We start from the raw sequence: 13,886 nt of genomic DNA, 5'->3' as shown, positions 1-13,886 counted from the left end.
ACAGCCCAAGAGGCGCCACCCGGCCACTCGGGAACCGTGCCTCTGGGACTTGCTAGCGTGAAGACCCTGTCCCTGTGGGCACCTCTTAGGTACCCTGTGTGAAACAAACACTTATTAAGCACCCACTGAGTTCTCTGATGTGCAGCCAGGTGGAACTTACAGGCTTGTGGTCACGGGGGTGGGGGGGGTGGGGACCTGTGTATACAGTCCCACATCACTTAATGATGGGGACACATTCCGAGAAATGTGTCTTCAGGTGATCTTGTTGTGTGAACTTTCTAGAGTTACACAGACCTGCGGGGTGTAAGTCAAGCATTTGATGTGGCCTCTTGATACCATCGAGGGGTACAGTAAACAGACTGAGAGGCTGCGTGGGGGTCACACTGTTGCTCTGCAGTAGGAGTACACTCTACAATAACTAGAAAAATGTATCGTTTAGTAAATACGTAAACCAGAGACACAGTTGTTTGTTTGCTTATTTATTTATTTATGTTTTGTGATACTGGAGATTAAGCCCAGGGTTTTTTTTAGATGTTGATGGACCTTGATTTTATTCATTTATTTATATGCAGTGCTGAGGATCGAACCCAGTGTCTCACACATGCTAGGCAAGCGCATGACCACTGAGCCACAACCCCAGCCCCCCAGGGGTGTTTTACTATTGAGTTACATTCTCAGCCCTTAGTTTTGTTGTTGTTGTTGTTTGTTTGTTTGTTTTTTAAGTCAGGGTCTCACTGGGTTGCTGGCCTCCAGTGGCTATCCACTGGCCTCCAATTGCTATCCTCCTGCCTCAGCCTCCTGAAGCTGGGATTAGAGGCAGGCATCACCACACCTAACATTAATTATCATTATTAAGTATCATTTACTGTACATAATTGTATGTCACACACACACACACACACACACACACACAGGCTCAACTGGCTACTTGAGGGTGATGAAGCAGGATGAGCCGCTGGTCCTGGGGCCCAGAGTCCATGCTTCGTGAGCTTGAATATGGTGGTCAGTCACCGGGTACTGGTCAGTCATCTCTGGCTTGATCTCCCTCGGGCTGACTGTCTGTAAACATGATGCTGCCCACAGGTTCTGGCAGGACGGTGGTGGCCGGGAGGTGCACCTTCCCCACCTGGGGCCTCTCGTGGGAGGCGGCGCGTATGTGCACCAGCATCAGGTGGCTCCTTGCTGACCCCTGCCTCGCCCGCCCGAGGCGCACAGGGCACCAGCTGCCGGTGGGACGCATCCTCCGGCCACAGGCGAAGGTGGGACAGGTTCCTTCTGTGCCCCCCTCCCGCTGCCTCGCAGCTTCCTGAACGGGCTGGACCCACTTTTACCCCCGGTGCCGGGGTGGAAGCCGGGCCTGGGGGTGCCAGGGAGGCTGCCATCCTGAGCTCCCAGCCCCTAGGCAAGGCGGGATAGGATGGACCCCGGTAGGGCCTCACACCAACGTCACCCTGGCACCACCAGAAACACCTGTGCCCGCTGTGACGTCTCGGGGTACCGTCCAAGGGTCTGACCCGCACAGTGGCCCACGCCTGGAATCCCAGCGGCTCGGGAGGCTGAGGCAGGAGGATCAAGAGTTCAAAGCCAGCCTCAGCAACTCAGCGAGACCCTGTCTCTAAATAAAATATAAAAAGGGTGGGGATGTGGCTCAGTGGTTAAGCACCCCTGGGTTCAATCCCTGGTACCAAAAAAAAAAAAAAAAAAAGTCCTGGGCCCATCACTGTATTCCCCAGTGTGAGGTTGGCTGAAGATCCTTCTGTGATTCAGAGCAGCGCCCTGAGAAAAGTGTCCGTGAAAGGATGAGCTATCCATGGTTCTTTTTCTTTTTTTTGGTCCTGGGGATGGAACCCAGGAGTGCTGAACCCTGGAGCCACATCCCCAGCTTTTTAAAAAATATTGTGTTTGGAGGCAGGGTCTCGCTAAGTTCCTGAGGCTGGCTTTGAACTCGAGATCCTCCTGCCTCAGCCTCCTGAGCTGCTGGGATTACAGATGTGCACCAGTCAGGCTGTGCGTGACTCCTTCCTTGGACTTTTAGGCAAACTGTATACAAACGGTGCTCATTGTGTGTTGGCGCTCCTAGGCTGTCTGTGACTGCGGATATCCACTTTCCAGCTGATGGAGGGCTGTTGCTAGCCTTGCAGTGGGGCCACCCCCCGGCAAACCATCCTTTTTGATAGCGTCTCCGTCCATCATGAACACATCGAGTTTGAGGTGCTTCTTCGACTGCATAATCTGTGCAGGAACTTGATGTCCATGATAGGTTTCATCCTTACGGCTGCTTTATCTGATGGAAAACAGGGAAGTGAAAAGATGGGTAGTGATAGGGAGGGTCAGTGGGTCTTCTAAACCTCATTCAGTCACAGATAGAAATCTGTATGTGACCGGACGTGGCAAGCTGTCACCTTCCTCAGGCTCCCATTGGATCCTCTAAGGGCAAGGTACCCAATCATGTCCTCTTCGCTGACGCCTGGCTTCCGGGGGGGCTCCTGGATGTTGGTTGCATGTAGGACGGAGAGAGGGGGCCTCCCTTGCCCACTGTGGAGCAAGAGGAGTCCAGAGGGGGTCGCAGGAACCCGCCCAAACTTGCTCGGCTACACCGTGACGTTCACTTAGCTCTCTCTTCCAGCAGCCAGGGCTCTTGTGGTAGGGAGATAAAACCTTGGGTGAGTGGCTGCCACCTGTCCTGGCTGTCCATCTGTCCTTTCCCTGCCAGCCTCAGAGAAGAGGGTGCCAGGGCGGAGGACTTTGGCTCCAAGTGGTGAATTGAGAGGAAAGTTGAAAGGCGTTTGTGCAGCTAGGCAGGGCCCGACGCCAGGCAGAAGCTGTCTCTGCCTCTGGATGCCTGTGTCCCTAGTCCCTGGACTATGGCCTGCGTCTTATAGGGACAGCCAGACTCCTTGGCCTGGGGCTAGAAGCCCCCTGGGAGTCACGGGTCCTTATGCCCTCTTTCCTGGGGGCCATCTCTGGTGGGCTGGGAGGAAGGACAGGCTCCACGCAGGAGATGACGAACTCTTCCCCAGCAAAAAGGTTTTCACAGATCAAAGAGACACTTGTGCTTGTCCCCAGACCCAGGAGCATGGGCAGGGAGGTGACATCAGGTGTTTGGCCTTTCTGACATCCCTGGTCAGATTTATTGCCGCTGCTTGCTAACACGTAGTTCTACCCTTGGTTTAAGGATCAGGTGGGCTTCATAGGAGAACCGGCTGTGTCCCCGCCCCATTTCCTCAGCTGGTCGGATTGATTTAACTGATTGGTTAATAACTGAGTGCAAGGTGGCTGGGATAATTTTTATCTTAGATTCTGTGAATCTATAACCTGTCCTAAAGCTGGACTAGAAAAAAAGTATTTGTTCCGCTAACCTTTAATCCCCTTTCTCTTGAGTAGTCGCACACACAATATTTTTCAAGGGGTGGGTGATGTACTTTGTCTTTTTGACTTTCCAATAACTTTTTCTTGGACCCCTAGAATAAAAGCGGCATCACCACACATGTTTAGTAGAGAGGTGTCGGGGACCAGAGGAAGTGTGGGACACACCGTCAGACCCCTGGTTCACATCCTGGGTGTGCCTCTATCTTACGGGTGATCTCGGGCGAGTCTCCTGATTCTTCGGGGCCTCAGTTACCATTTATAAAGTAGGCCCTGAAGACCCTGTGATCTTGAGACTTCCTTCAGACCTGTGTGTGCTGGGAGCCCCGCTGGTGCCGTTCGTCCCTAGGTGTATTCATCCATTCACTCAAGGGCTCTGTGTGTGCAGGCAGTGTTCCCAGAGCTGCACCATAACAGAGCGCCCACCAGGCTCGGTGGCCCGCGCCTAAAATCCCTGAGGCTGAGGGAGGTAGATTGCAAGTTCGAGGCCAGCCTTAGTAACTTAGCAAGACTCTGTCTCAAAATAAAAAGTAAAAAGGGCTGGGGGTGTAGCTACGCGGTAGAGCGTGCCTCCCGGGGTCAGGACCTTCACAAACAAACAACACAACACAACAGGGGCCTCATCTTGTGGTGCTTGGAGTCTTGGGGGAGACAGACTGGGAATGGGTAGTTGCACGGCAGTTGGGATAGGTGACGTGGTGGAGAGGCTTTGGGGTAAGGGGTACTTAATGCTGAGATCAGAAATAGGGGACTTTGTCATGGGGATGGGGCAGGGGAGGAGCCAGTGTGAAAAGAGCACTGTCTTGGGGACAGTGTAGCCCTTGAAGGGTCTCCTTTTTTCTTTCTTTCTCCTCCTTCTCCATCTTTTTTTTTTTGGTATGAGGGAGTGGACCCAGGGGAGCTTAACCACTGAGCCACATCCCCAGCCCTTTTAATATTTTCTTTAGAGACAGGGTCTCGCTGAGTTGCTCAGGGCCTCGTTAGGTTGCTGAGGCTGGCTTTGAACTCGTGATCCTCCTGCCTCAGCCTCCTGAGCCCCTGGGATGACAGGAGTGGGCCACCACCCCTGGCCCCTTGAAGGGCTGTGCTGTGTGGTGTTGTGTTGTGTTGTGTTTGTTTGTGTGTTTGTTTTACCAGGGGAGTGGGATGGCTAGATTGTGGCTTGAGAAGGCTCACTCTGGCAGCCGGGGGGTGGCCAGTGTCCTTATCCGGGCAGAGGTGTCCTGGACGGTGACAGATTCCAGAGTTGGTCAGTACTGAAGCCTCTGTGGCTTCTCTACTGCCACGAAGCAGTCCCGTTTCAGGGTGCTGTGGCTCACTGAGTGTTCTCCCTCCCCCAGAGACGGCCGGTGACGTGCTGAGGAGCCTGCCAGGGGCCAGCGTCACCCTGACCTGCCCCGGGGAGGACCTGGGGGCCAACGCCACCGTCCAGTGGGTGCTCACTGGCTCACAGCACAGGAGCTGGGCCAGTGTAGGAAGGAGGCTGCTTCTGAGGTCGGTGCGCTTCGACGACTCTGGGAACTACTCGTGCTCCCTGGACGGCCACCCGGCTGGGACCGTGCAGTTGCTGGTGGACGGTGAGTGTCCTCGGGGCTCTTGATAGCCAGGCTCTGTGCCTTCTAGGAAGACTCCTTGCTTGGTCCTTTAAACTCCTGTTATTTCCTTGGCCCAAGAATTTTGGGGAAGTGCCGCAGTCTGGCTGGGCACAAAAATCACGAGCCACTCAAGCAGGAACAAACTTTATTTTTGAAACTGCCGCCAATGCCCTGTACGCTCCCGGGAAGATTGCCGACGGACCCTCGCGGCGTTCTCCCGGACCCCCACAGGAAGTCCCTCCTCTGGAACTCCCTCCTACTGCACCTCCCCAACCAATGGGAACTCTCCAGGAGTCCCGCAGCAGGCCGAGGTGGACAGCAGGGGTCCAATATCCATATGAACGCAGATCTTAACATAATCCTATCATCTCAATGGCTAGCTGGTGGCACCTTTCAACCAAAAATGCCATGCATCATACTACTTGGCTGTGGCTCTTAGCAGGGAAGGGCTCCCTGATGTCTCTCGGTGCCACTGGAGGAAGTTCCCGCTGAGGGGGCATCTGGCTGGTGGAGAGCACTGTCTGTCTGTCCTGCCAGTGGACTCTTGACAGCGTGGGGCCCAGAGCCAGACAGCCTGGATTCGAGTCTTCCTCCTTCACACACAGCTTGACTTCGGCTCCTCAGATTTCTCTGGCAAAATCAAGTAAATTTTCTGACCTTAGAGTGTTTCAAAGGTGAAATGGAGTGTTGGGTTGTGGCCGACACCTGTAAGGTAACTCGGGAGGACAGCAAGTTGGAGGCCAGCCTGGGCAACTATGGAAACCCCGTCTCCAAATAGATCACAAAAAGAGTAGGGGATGTATCTCGGGGCAGAGTGCCGGGTTCAATCCCAGCACCAAAAGAAAAAAGAAAGAAAAAGATGAAGCAAGAACACTCCCGCAGACGCTGACTGCTCTCACAAAGCCGCTCTCCTGACTTTTAGAATTAGCTCCTTCCGCTGGGCGCGGTGGTGCTGCCTGTAACCCAAGCTGCTCTGGAGGCTGAGGCAGGAGGATCACGAGGTCAAAGTCAGCCTCAGCAACTTAGTGATACCTTAAAGCAACTTAGCCAGACCCTGTCTCTAAATAAAGTAAAAGGCTGGGGGTGTGGCTCCGTGGGTAAGCGCCTTTGGGTTCAATCCCCAGCACCAAGAAAGCAAAACCCAAAACCTCCTTTTCACATCCAGATGAAGACTTCACCCAGCCAGTGCCCTGTGCTAGGGCCCTGTGCTAGGGCCTTCCTTGTTTCTCAAGTAGTCCTCCCACCAACCCTGGGAAGGAGGGCGGCATTTATCACCATTATTATTATCATCAGGTCATCTTACAGGTAAGGAAACTGAAGAGAGGCCGGGACTTACCCACAACCAGGTCTTCGTGATTCCAAAATCCCTATTTTTTTTTTTTTTTTTTAATTTGGACAGAAGGTTCAAAGGTGGCGTCTCCCTTCCCTTGCCTAGGATCCTTTATCCAGTTTGACAAACAGGACTTTCATATTTTAATTTTATAGCCTCAGCTAGGCAGGGTGGTGCACACCTGGAATCCCAGTGGTTTGGGAGGCTGAGGCAGGAGGATTGCAGCGTTGAGGCTGTCATCCATTAGAATATCTGTGTGAGTCTGAGTTTTAGCTGCAGAGTGGCCAATCCCCTCAGCAGGGAGGCTGTGCACACCTGTGAGGTCAGGCGTCTCAGGGGAAGCCCTGCGGCTCCTCAGCCTGCTGTTCTCTCCTTCCAGTTCCTCCCGAGAAGCCCCGGCTTTTCTGCTTACGAAGGAGCCTCCTCAGCAGCGTGGTCTGCGAGTGGAGTCCTCGGGACCCCCCGTCCCCCACCACCAGGGCTGTGCTGCTGGTGAAGAAGCTGTAAGTAGCCTGGGCTGGGCTGGGTGTGTGCTCCTTCTCACCCGGGTCCCCAAGCCGAGGTGAGCTCGCACAGGAAGGCAGAACTGGCCGATTCTAATAAATAAATTAAAAACAAACAAACAAACAAAACTTTTACTTTGAGACAGGGCTCTTGCTAAATTGCTGAGGCTGGCCTTGAACTTGTGATCCTCTTTCCTCAGCCTCCTGAGTCTCTGGGATTACAAACCTGCACCACTGTGCCCAGCTGAGGGATTGCAAAATTTTATCAGTAAAAAGTAATTCCCGGAGCCAGGTGCGGTGGCACATGTCTGTAATCCCAGTGGCTCGGGAGGCTGAGGCAGGAGGATCAAGAGTTCACAGCCAGCCTCAGCAATGACAAGGCACTAAGCACCTCAGTGAGACCCTGTCTTTAAATAAATTACAAAATAGGGCTGGGGATGTGGCTCAGTGGTCGGGTGCCCCTGAGTTCAAACCCCAAGTATCTCTCCTACCAAAAAAGTAATTCCTGGGACTAGGGGCGGGGCCTGTGGCAGGAGTGCGCACGTGTGAGGCTCTGGGTTCAATCCCCAGCACCAAAATAAAAACCCCAAACCAACCAACCAACTAACAACAAAACAGAAGAAGAAACTGAGGTTCAGAGAGGTCTTTTAGCTAGAAAGTGGCTCTGCTGGGAACCCAATTCCCGGTGCCTGATTTCAGCTCCAGGTGCCTGATTTCCATTCCGGGTGCCTGATTTGGGGTGTTGCTCTGAAGAAGATGCGAATGGGAGAGGGAAAGCCAGCCAGTTCTTACCCGTGTCTGGCCCCGAGAGTGTGTCAGGCTCTTTCTATATGGAGACAGGTGACAGGAAGTGGTCATGGATGGAGAATCGGAACTGGGACTAGTGGGGCAGAAGTCATGCCTGCCACTTCAAGGTGGCATAAAGCGTGGGCGTGGGACCCGTGGGATGGGCCCAGCCAGAGAAGCGGAGGACTGGACAGGCGCCGAGCACAGATCCCCACTCCAGTGTTGCCTGGTCTGTCCTCAGACCCAGGGCTCCTCCGTCTAGACGTTTGGCGTCGGGTCTGAGCTGCCGGCGGTGAGAGCACAGCAGTCCCACTTCTCCTTCCCAAGGTTTCAACTACCCTTGGTCAGCTGTGGCCTGAAAATACCAGGTAGAAAATTCTAGAAATCAGCCGTGCATAGGTTTTAAATCAAGCCACTCAGAGTAGCCTGATGGAAGCATGTGCCATCCTGCCCGGGCGTGGATCCTGCGTTTCAGCCCAGCAGTCGGCCTGCATCATAACCTCGCCCTGATCCCCGGGCCGCCTCCCTGATGGGTGTCTGTGTTCGGCTAACCCTTGTCTTACTCAGCAGGAGCCCTAGGACAGGAAGGGACAGAGGACTCTGTGGCAGTGCTGGGGGCATGCGGGCGGAGCGTGGCAGGTACAGGGTTTGGCGCCGTCTGGGGCTTTGGGCACTTGCTTGGGTTCTTGGAACACACTCCCTGCCGACAGAGGACTCCTCTGCCAAAAACTCAGAACAATGACCTCCACACGGTGGTGGCTTGGCTGCCACTTGTCTCCAGAGAGTTGCTGGAAGGCCTGACGGTGTATCTGTGTTCCCGACTCCACGTGCAGATCACCCCCTGCAAGAGATACAGCTGCTCTGGGACATTAGTTTCTCCACAGACAGCACGTTCTGCCCACTGCCTGGCGGCTCCAGACCAGTGTCAGAGAACTGGGTTTTGGTAGCAGAGATTGAACCCAGGGGCGCTTAACCACTGAGCCTCACCCCCAGCCCTTTTTATGTTTTATTTTGAGACAGGGCCTCACTAAGTTCCTCCGGGCCTCCGTTTTGCTGAGTGAGGCTTTGAACTCCCCATCCTCCTGCCTCAGCCTCCTGAGTCTGGGCTTACAGGCGCGTGCCCCGGCACTGACTGATTCACACGGGACACTTCATCTCGAATACTCTGTTGACAATAAGGTGGGAGAGGACCAGGTGTCTAGCTCCACGTCCTCCTCCTCCAGTGGTCTTGGACGTCTGCTGAGAAGCTCTGGGAGAGGGCAGTGGGGATAGAGGCTGCCAGAGCACCAGGGACCGGGGCCCACGGAGGCCCCACGGGGGCCGGAGACTCTGGGGCCCAGGACAGCGTTCTGGTGTGTTTGGCTTTCTGTTTTGGGCGTGACACTTTCACATCCTCCCCGGCACCCGCCCAGCCTGTCACCCAGCAGTGCCTGAGAGTGGGGCTCCTGCCTGGGCTGGGGGAGGCAGGATGGGCGTCCGCGGGGCACCAGACGGGCCCTGCCTCCTGGGGTGGGCGGGACCGAAGCCTGAGAGGTGCAAGGGACACAGAGCAAGGGTGGCCGTCACTCCCCGGGGCCAGGCTCCCAGAAGCAGTTTGTCCCCCCTGCTAGACTCTTCCCGAGCCCAGGAGCCCACGTTAGAGGCTGGTGATTTGTCCCCCGCAGCAGGGCAAGCGGCCGCCACGGCCTAACATGCCCGCCCGGGGGTACAGGGGCGAGGCTCCCTTGCTGACTCACCTGCCAGGAACCCGCCACCTTCCTACAAAATGCTTCTGCGACACCCAGCATCTCCCCCGGGTGCTTCGTCCTCGTCCTCGAGGGCAGATCATTTTTGTCATTGCCCTGACACCAGGTCAGAGGCTCGGCCTCTCTGCCTCTGCGAGTCTGAGTCCCCCGTGGGGCCAGGAGCACGGATCCTGCCCCAGCGCCAGCGCTTGGGGCCCCTGATGCCTCAGTGACAGCTGAGTCCCTCCTCCAGCACCTCCCGCCGTGCCAGGGGCCGAGCCAGGTGTCCTAGCCACGTTAGTCCATTGTCCCTGTGAGGTGGGGCTGTGAATAGTCCCATTTTCAAATGACAGCACAGAACCTCGAGGCTGGTTGCAGGACTCACTCGGAGTCACGAAAGCTGACGAGAGCAGATGACCCGGAGCTGGGATCCAAGCCCTGGGATCCGACTCAGAGCCTGAGTGTCTGACCCGGCCCGGTCCTTCTTCCCCTCTAGAGGAAGCACAGAAACGGTAGCAGCACCCCCCCCCCTTTGTTTTGTGACCAACAGCAAGAAAGTCCCAGCGGAAGACTTCCGGGTGCCGTGCCAGTATTCTCAGGACTCGCAGAAGTTCTCCTGCCAGCTGGAGATTCCAGAGGGGGACAAGTCCTTCCACATAGTGTCCTTGTGCGCCGCCAGCAGTGCCGGGAGCAGGTCCAGCGACCCGGAGGCATTTGAGGGATATGGAATCCGTAAGTGAGCTCTCCTCTCCCCAGCCCCACAAGTATTTTTTTTTTTCTCTTTTGACATAATATTTCTTTTTCTTTTTGGTGCTTTTTGAACCTAGGGATGCTTAATCACTGAGCCACAACCCCAGACCTTTTTTAAAATTTTGAGACAGGGACCAGCCAAGTTGCTTCAGGCCTCACTAAATGGCTAAGGCTGGCCTCCAAATTTTGATCCTCCTGCTTCAGCCTCCCATGTCACTGGGATTACAGGCTTGCACCGCTCTGCCTGGCCCTTGACTTAATATTTCTCATCCATTCCTTGGAGGGGCAGGGAAGGAGCGGTTGAGGGGTTTGGCTAGCTGGAGCCCTTTTGGGCATTGACGGATGAGGGTCCTTTCAAGATGCGTGTGTGGGGCTGAGCGCGTGGCTTAGTGGCAGAGCGCTTGCCTAGTGCGTGCGAGGCTCTGGGTTTGATCCCTAGTATGGGGGAGGAGGGCAAATAAATAAAAAGATGGGCATGGGGTGGCCTGGTCTGGGGCAGGGCTCCTGCCACCCCACAGAAGCCACGTCCCCTCTCACAGTGCGGCCTGACCCGCCCACCAACATCATGGTCACTGCTGTGGCCGAAAACCCCCGCTGGCTCAATGTCACCTGGGAAGACCCCCTCTCCTGGAACTCCGACTTCTACAGACTGCAGTTCGAACTCCGGTACCGGGCCGAGCACTCAAAGGCCTTCACCACGTGGATGGTGAGTTCATCCACTGTTTCGAAACAGGAAAGCGCTACAGACACTTGAGGGTCCTGAAAAGGACGTGAAGGAGAAGGAGTGACCTTCCAGGGCCTGCTTGGCAGCTCCCCGTACGGCCTGGACGGGTCTTCCCACCTACGAGTCTCGGCCGTCTCATTTAGGAAGTGGGAGTCATGACGCTGGGTGTCCCTTTGCAGCTGGTTGGCAAGAAGGGTACACAGGGTGGCCGGGATTCGGGCTCTGGGCACATCAGGGAGGGCCGTCAGGATCCGCAGTCGCTGTGCCTCCCGCCCTTAGGTCAAGAATTCCCAGTATCACTGCATCATCCACGACGCCTGGCGCGGCTCGAGGCACATGGTGCAGCTTCGGGCCCAGGAGGAGTTTGGACTCGGCTCCTGGAGTGAGTGGAGCCCCGAGGTCACAGGGGTTCCGTGGACAGGTACCTCGCGGGCGTGGAGGGAAGGCGGGGGGGGGGTTTGCTTCTGTTAGTGGATCAGCAATGTGGTGCTCTAAGGCAGGTCACCCCAAAGCTGGTGCCCGAAACAGCAACCATTTATCTGCTGGTCTTGCCATGAGGTCTGCAAGGGCCAGGGTGGACCCGCCCGTGGCTGGGGGCGGGACTGGCCGGGCCCTGGTCTTCCCCACCCCTTCCCCCGAGGCCGCCCAGGCTGGGGACAGGGACTCCCAGAGCGGCCGAGAGGAGCTCAAAGGGTCGTACACATGTTGACTCCACCGCAGTTACTAATGCTTTTTATTTTTAAAAAGGTGATAAAAGTAATCATCATTGCTTTGGGGTGGATTATTGAAATTGACACGTTAGTGATAAGATAAGAAATTCTAGAAAAATACGAAGAGAATAACTATTAACAGTATCTTCCCTTAGCAAAAACCAGTGGGCATATTTTAGTTTTTAAAAATTACATTTATGTGAGTGAATTTACATATTATATGTATATATGTATTATTATATATATAAAATATTGTGCCAGATGGTGTGTAACACCTGTGATCCCGGTGACTCGGGAGGGCTGAGGCAGGAGGACTGCAAGTTTGAGTGAGCCATTTAGCAAGGCTCTGAGCAACTCAGCAAGGCCTTGTCTCAAAGTAAAAAAATAAAAGGGGCTGGGGCCAGGTGCGCTGGCGCCCACCGTAATCTCAGAGGCTTGGGAGGCTGAGGCAGGAGGATCAGTGGTCCTGGGGACGTGGCTCGGTGGTCGAGTGCTCCTGAGTTTAATCCCCAGGACCAACCAACCAACCAACCAACAAAAAAACCCAAAAAACAAAGAAAAGGGCTGGGGATGTAGCTCCCTGGTAGAGTGCTCCTGGGGTCATCCCCAGTAATACCCTCCCACCATTCTACTTTCTGTCTCTGAATTTGAAGTCTTATAAACAGATTTCCTGCCTAGCTTCAAATGTTTTGTTTTTCCAGTTTTTTTTTTTTTTCTTTTCCCTCTTTGTTACTGGGGATTGAACTCAGGGGCGCTTAACCACTGAGCCACATCCCCAGCCCTTTTTATATTTTATTTAGAGACAGGGTCTCCCTGAGTTGCTTAGGGCCTTGCTAAGTTGCTGAGGCTGGCCTTGAACTTGCAATCCTCCTGCCTCAGCCTCCTGAGCTGCTGGGATTATAGACGTGGGCCACTGTACCCAGTATGTTATCAACATTTTTTGAAAATGTACCGTTTGCTAACTGCATGATTAATTTTTTTTTTTGATCCCCACGGGAGGTGTTTTGTTTGTGTTGGGACTGGGGGTTGAACGCCGGGGGTGCTTAACCACTTCCTGAGTTGCTAGGATTAAAGGCATGTACTACTGTGCCCAGTTTGGAGGTTTTTATAAAAAGAAAAAATCAAAAATTTGTATCAAATTAATACAGAAGGCTTGAGAAGTTGAGGCAGGAGGTCTGCAAGTTTGAGGCCAGCCTCAGCAACTTAGTGAGGCCCTGTCTCAAAATAAAAAATTAAAAAAAAAAAAAGACTGGAGATGTCACTCAGTGGACAGTGCCTGGTTTCAGTCCCCAGGACCAAAACAACAACAGCAGCCAGACCCCCAGAATACCCAGCAGAGGCCCGTGCCCACCGTTGCTGGTCCTGCTTTCTGGAGGAAGCCGCTTGACTCTGTTTCTAGGTCTTCTGCTGGTGCCCCGTAACTCTTTTTTTTTTACTTCTTTCCTTTCCCCCTCCTTAACTCTAAAGGACAAGCTCAGATGAGTGACTTTTCCCCCTGATAAAACCACTGGAGACTTTATCTAGCAAACCTAGAATGCAGGTGTCTCCCTGACCACACCCTGGTCAGCTGGCCTCTCTTTGAAGCTTCCAGAGATAAAGAGCTCGCCACCCCCCCCCCCCCCCCCGCCCCCAGCATTCTTCTTGTGGAACACCTTCCAGGCTCGATTTGTTTCTAACCCTGCAGCACAGTCAAATCAAATTAGTCATTCATTCTTTTTCTCTTTGTTGGTACTGGAGACCCAGGGGTGCTTAACCACTGAGCCACATCCCCAGCCTTTTTTTTAAATTTTTGAGACAGGGTCTTGCTAAATTGCTGGGGCTGGACTTGAACTTGGGATCCTCCTGCCTCAGCCTCCTAACTTGCTGGGATTACAGGCCTGCACCACGCCCACTCAATTAGTCATTCTAAATTACTTAGCAATTAAAAGAATAAGGCCAGACAGGCACCACAGGCATGCCGGTGATCCCAGCAACTCTGGAGCCTGAGGCAGGAGGATCATAAATCCAAGGCCATTCTGGGAAAGTTAGGAAGGCCTTCAGCAATCTATTGAGACCCTATCTTAAAATAAAAAGGGCTGGGGATGTATGTAGCTCAGTGGTAGAGCACCCAAGGAGTCAATTCCCACTACTGTCTTTAAAAAAGAAAGAAAAGAAAAAAGTCCTGATTTAATAGCTATTGATTGATGGTGGTAAAGTGTGCCCGACATGAAGTCTGCTACTGTGACGGTTTCAAGTGTGCATCTTTGTGGCTTTAAGTTCAGGCGCAGTGTGGTGCCAGCATCACCGCCGTGCACCTCCAGAACGTTCTTATCTTGCAAAACCGGAACTCTGTCCCTCCACAGGATAATTCCCCATTCTCCCATCCCTGCCCCAGCCCCTGGCAGCCCCTGACACTCTG

At 54.0% G+C, this 13,886-nt stretch overlaps 1 protein-coding gene across 1 annotated transcript in view; it reads left to right on the top strand.

Annotated features, from left to right (window-relative positions):
• The window catches only part of Il6r (interleukin 6 receptor), a 44,307-nt gene that overhangs the window by 16,795 nt on the left and 13,626 nt on the right, over positions 1-13,886 (top strand). Inside the window, exons 2-6 of the mRNA XM_027920814.2 lie at positions 4,707-4,943; positions 6,671-6,794; positions 9,855-10,036; positions 10,594-10,760; positions 11,058-11,199. Coding sequence (XP_027776615.2) covers positions 4,707-4,943; positions 6,671-6,794; positions 9,855-10,036; positions 10,594-10,760; positions 11,058-11,199 — 852 coding nt within the window. The remainder of the gene's footprint in view (positions 1-4,706; positions 4,944-6,670; positions 6,795-9,854; positions 10,037-10,593; positions 10,761-11,057; positions 11,200-13,886) is intronic.

The sequence above is a fragment of the Marmota flaviventris genome, chromosome 10, assembly GCF_047511675.1.
Source record: "Marmota flaviventris isolate mMarFla1 chromosome 10, mMarFla1.hap1, whole genome shotgun sequence".
Taxonomy (NCBI): Eukaryota; Metazoa; Chordata; class Mammalia; order Rodentia; family Sciuridae; genus Marmota; species Marmota flaviventris.
Note: the sequence above shows the minus strand (reverse complement) of the source record. Positions and strands in the feature narration are given on the sequence as shown.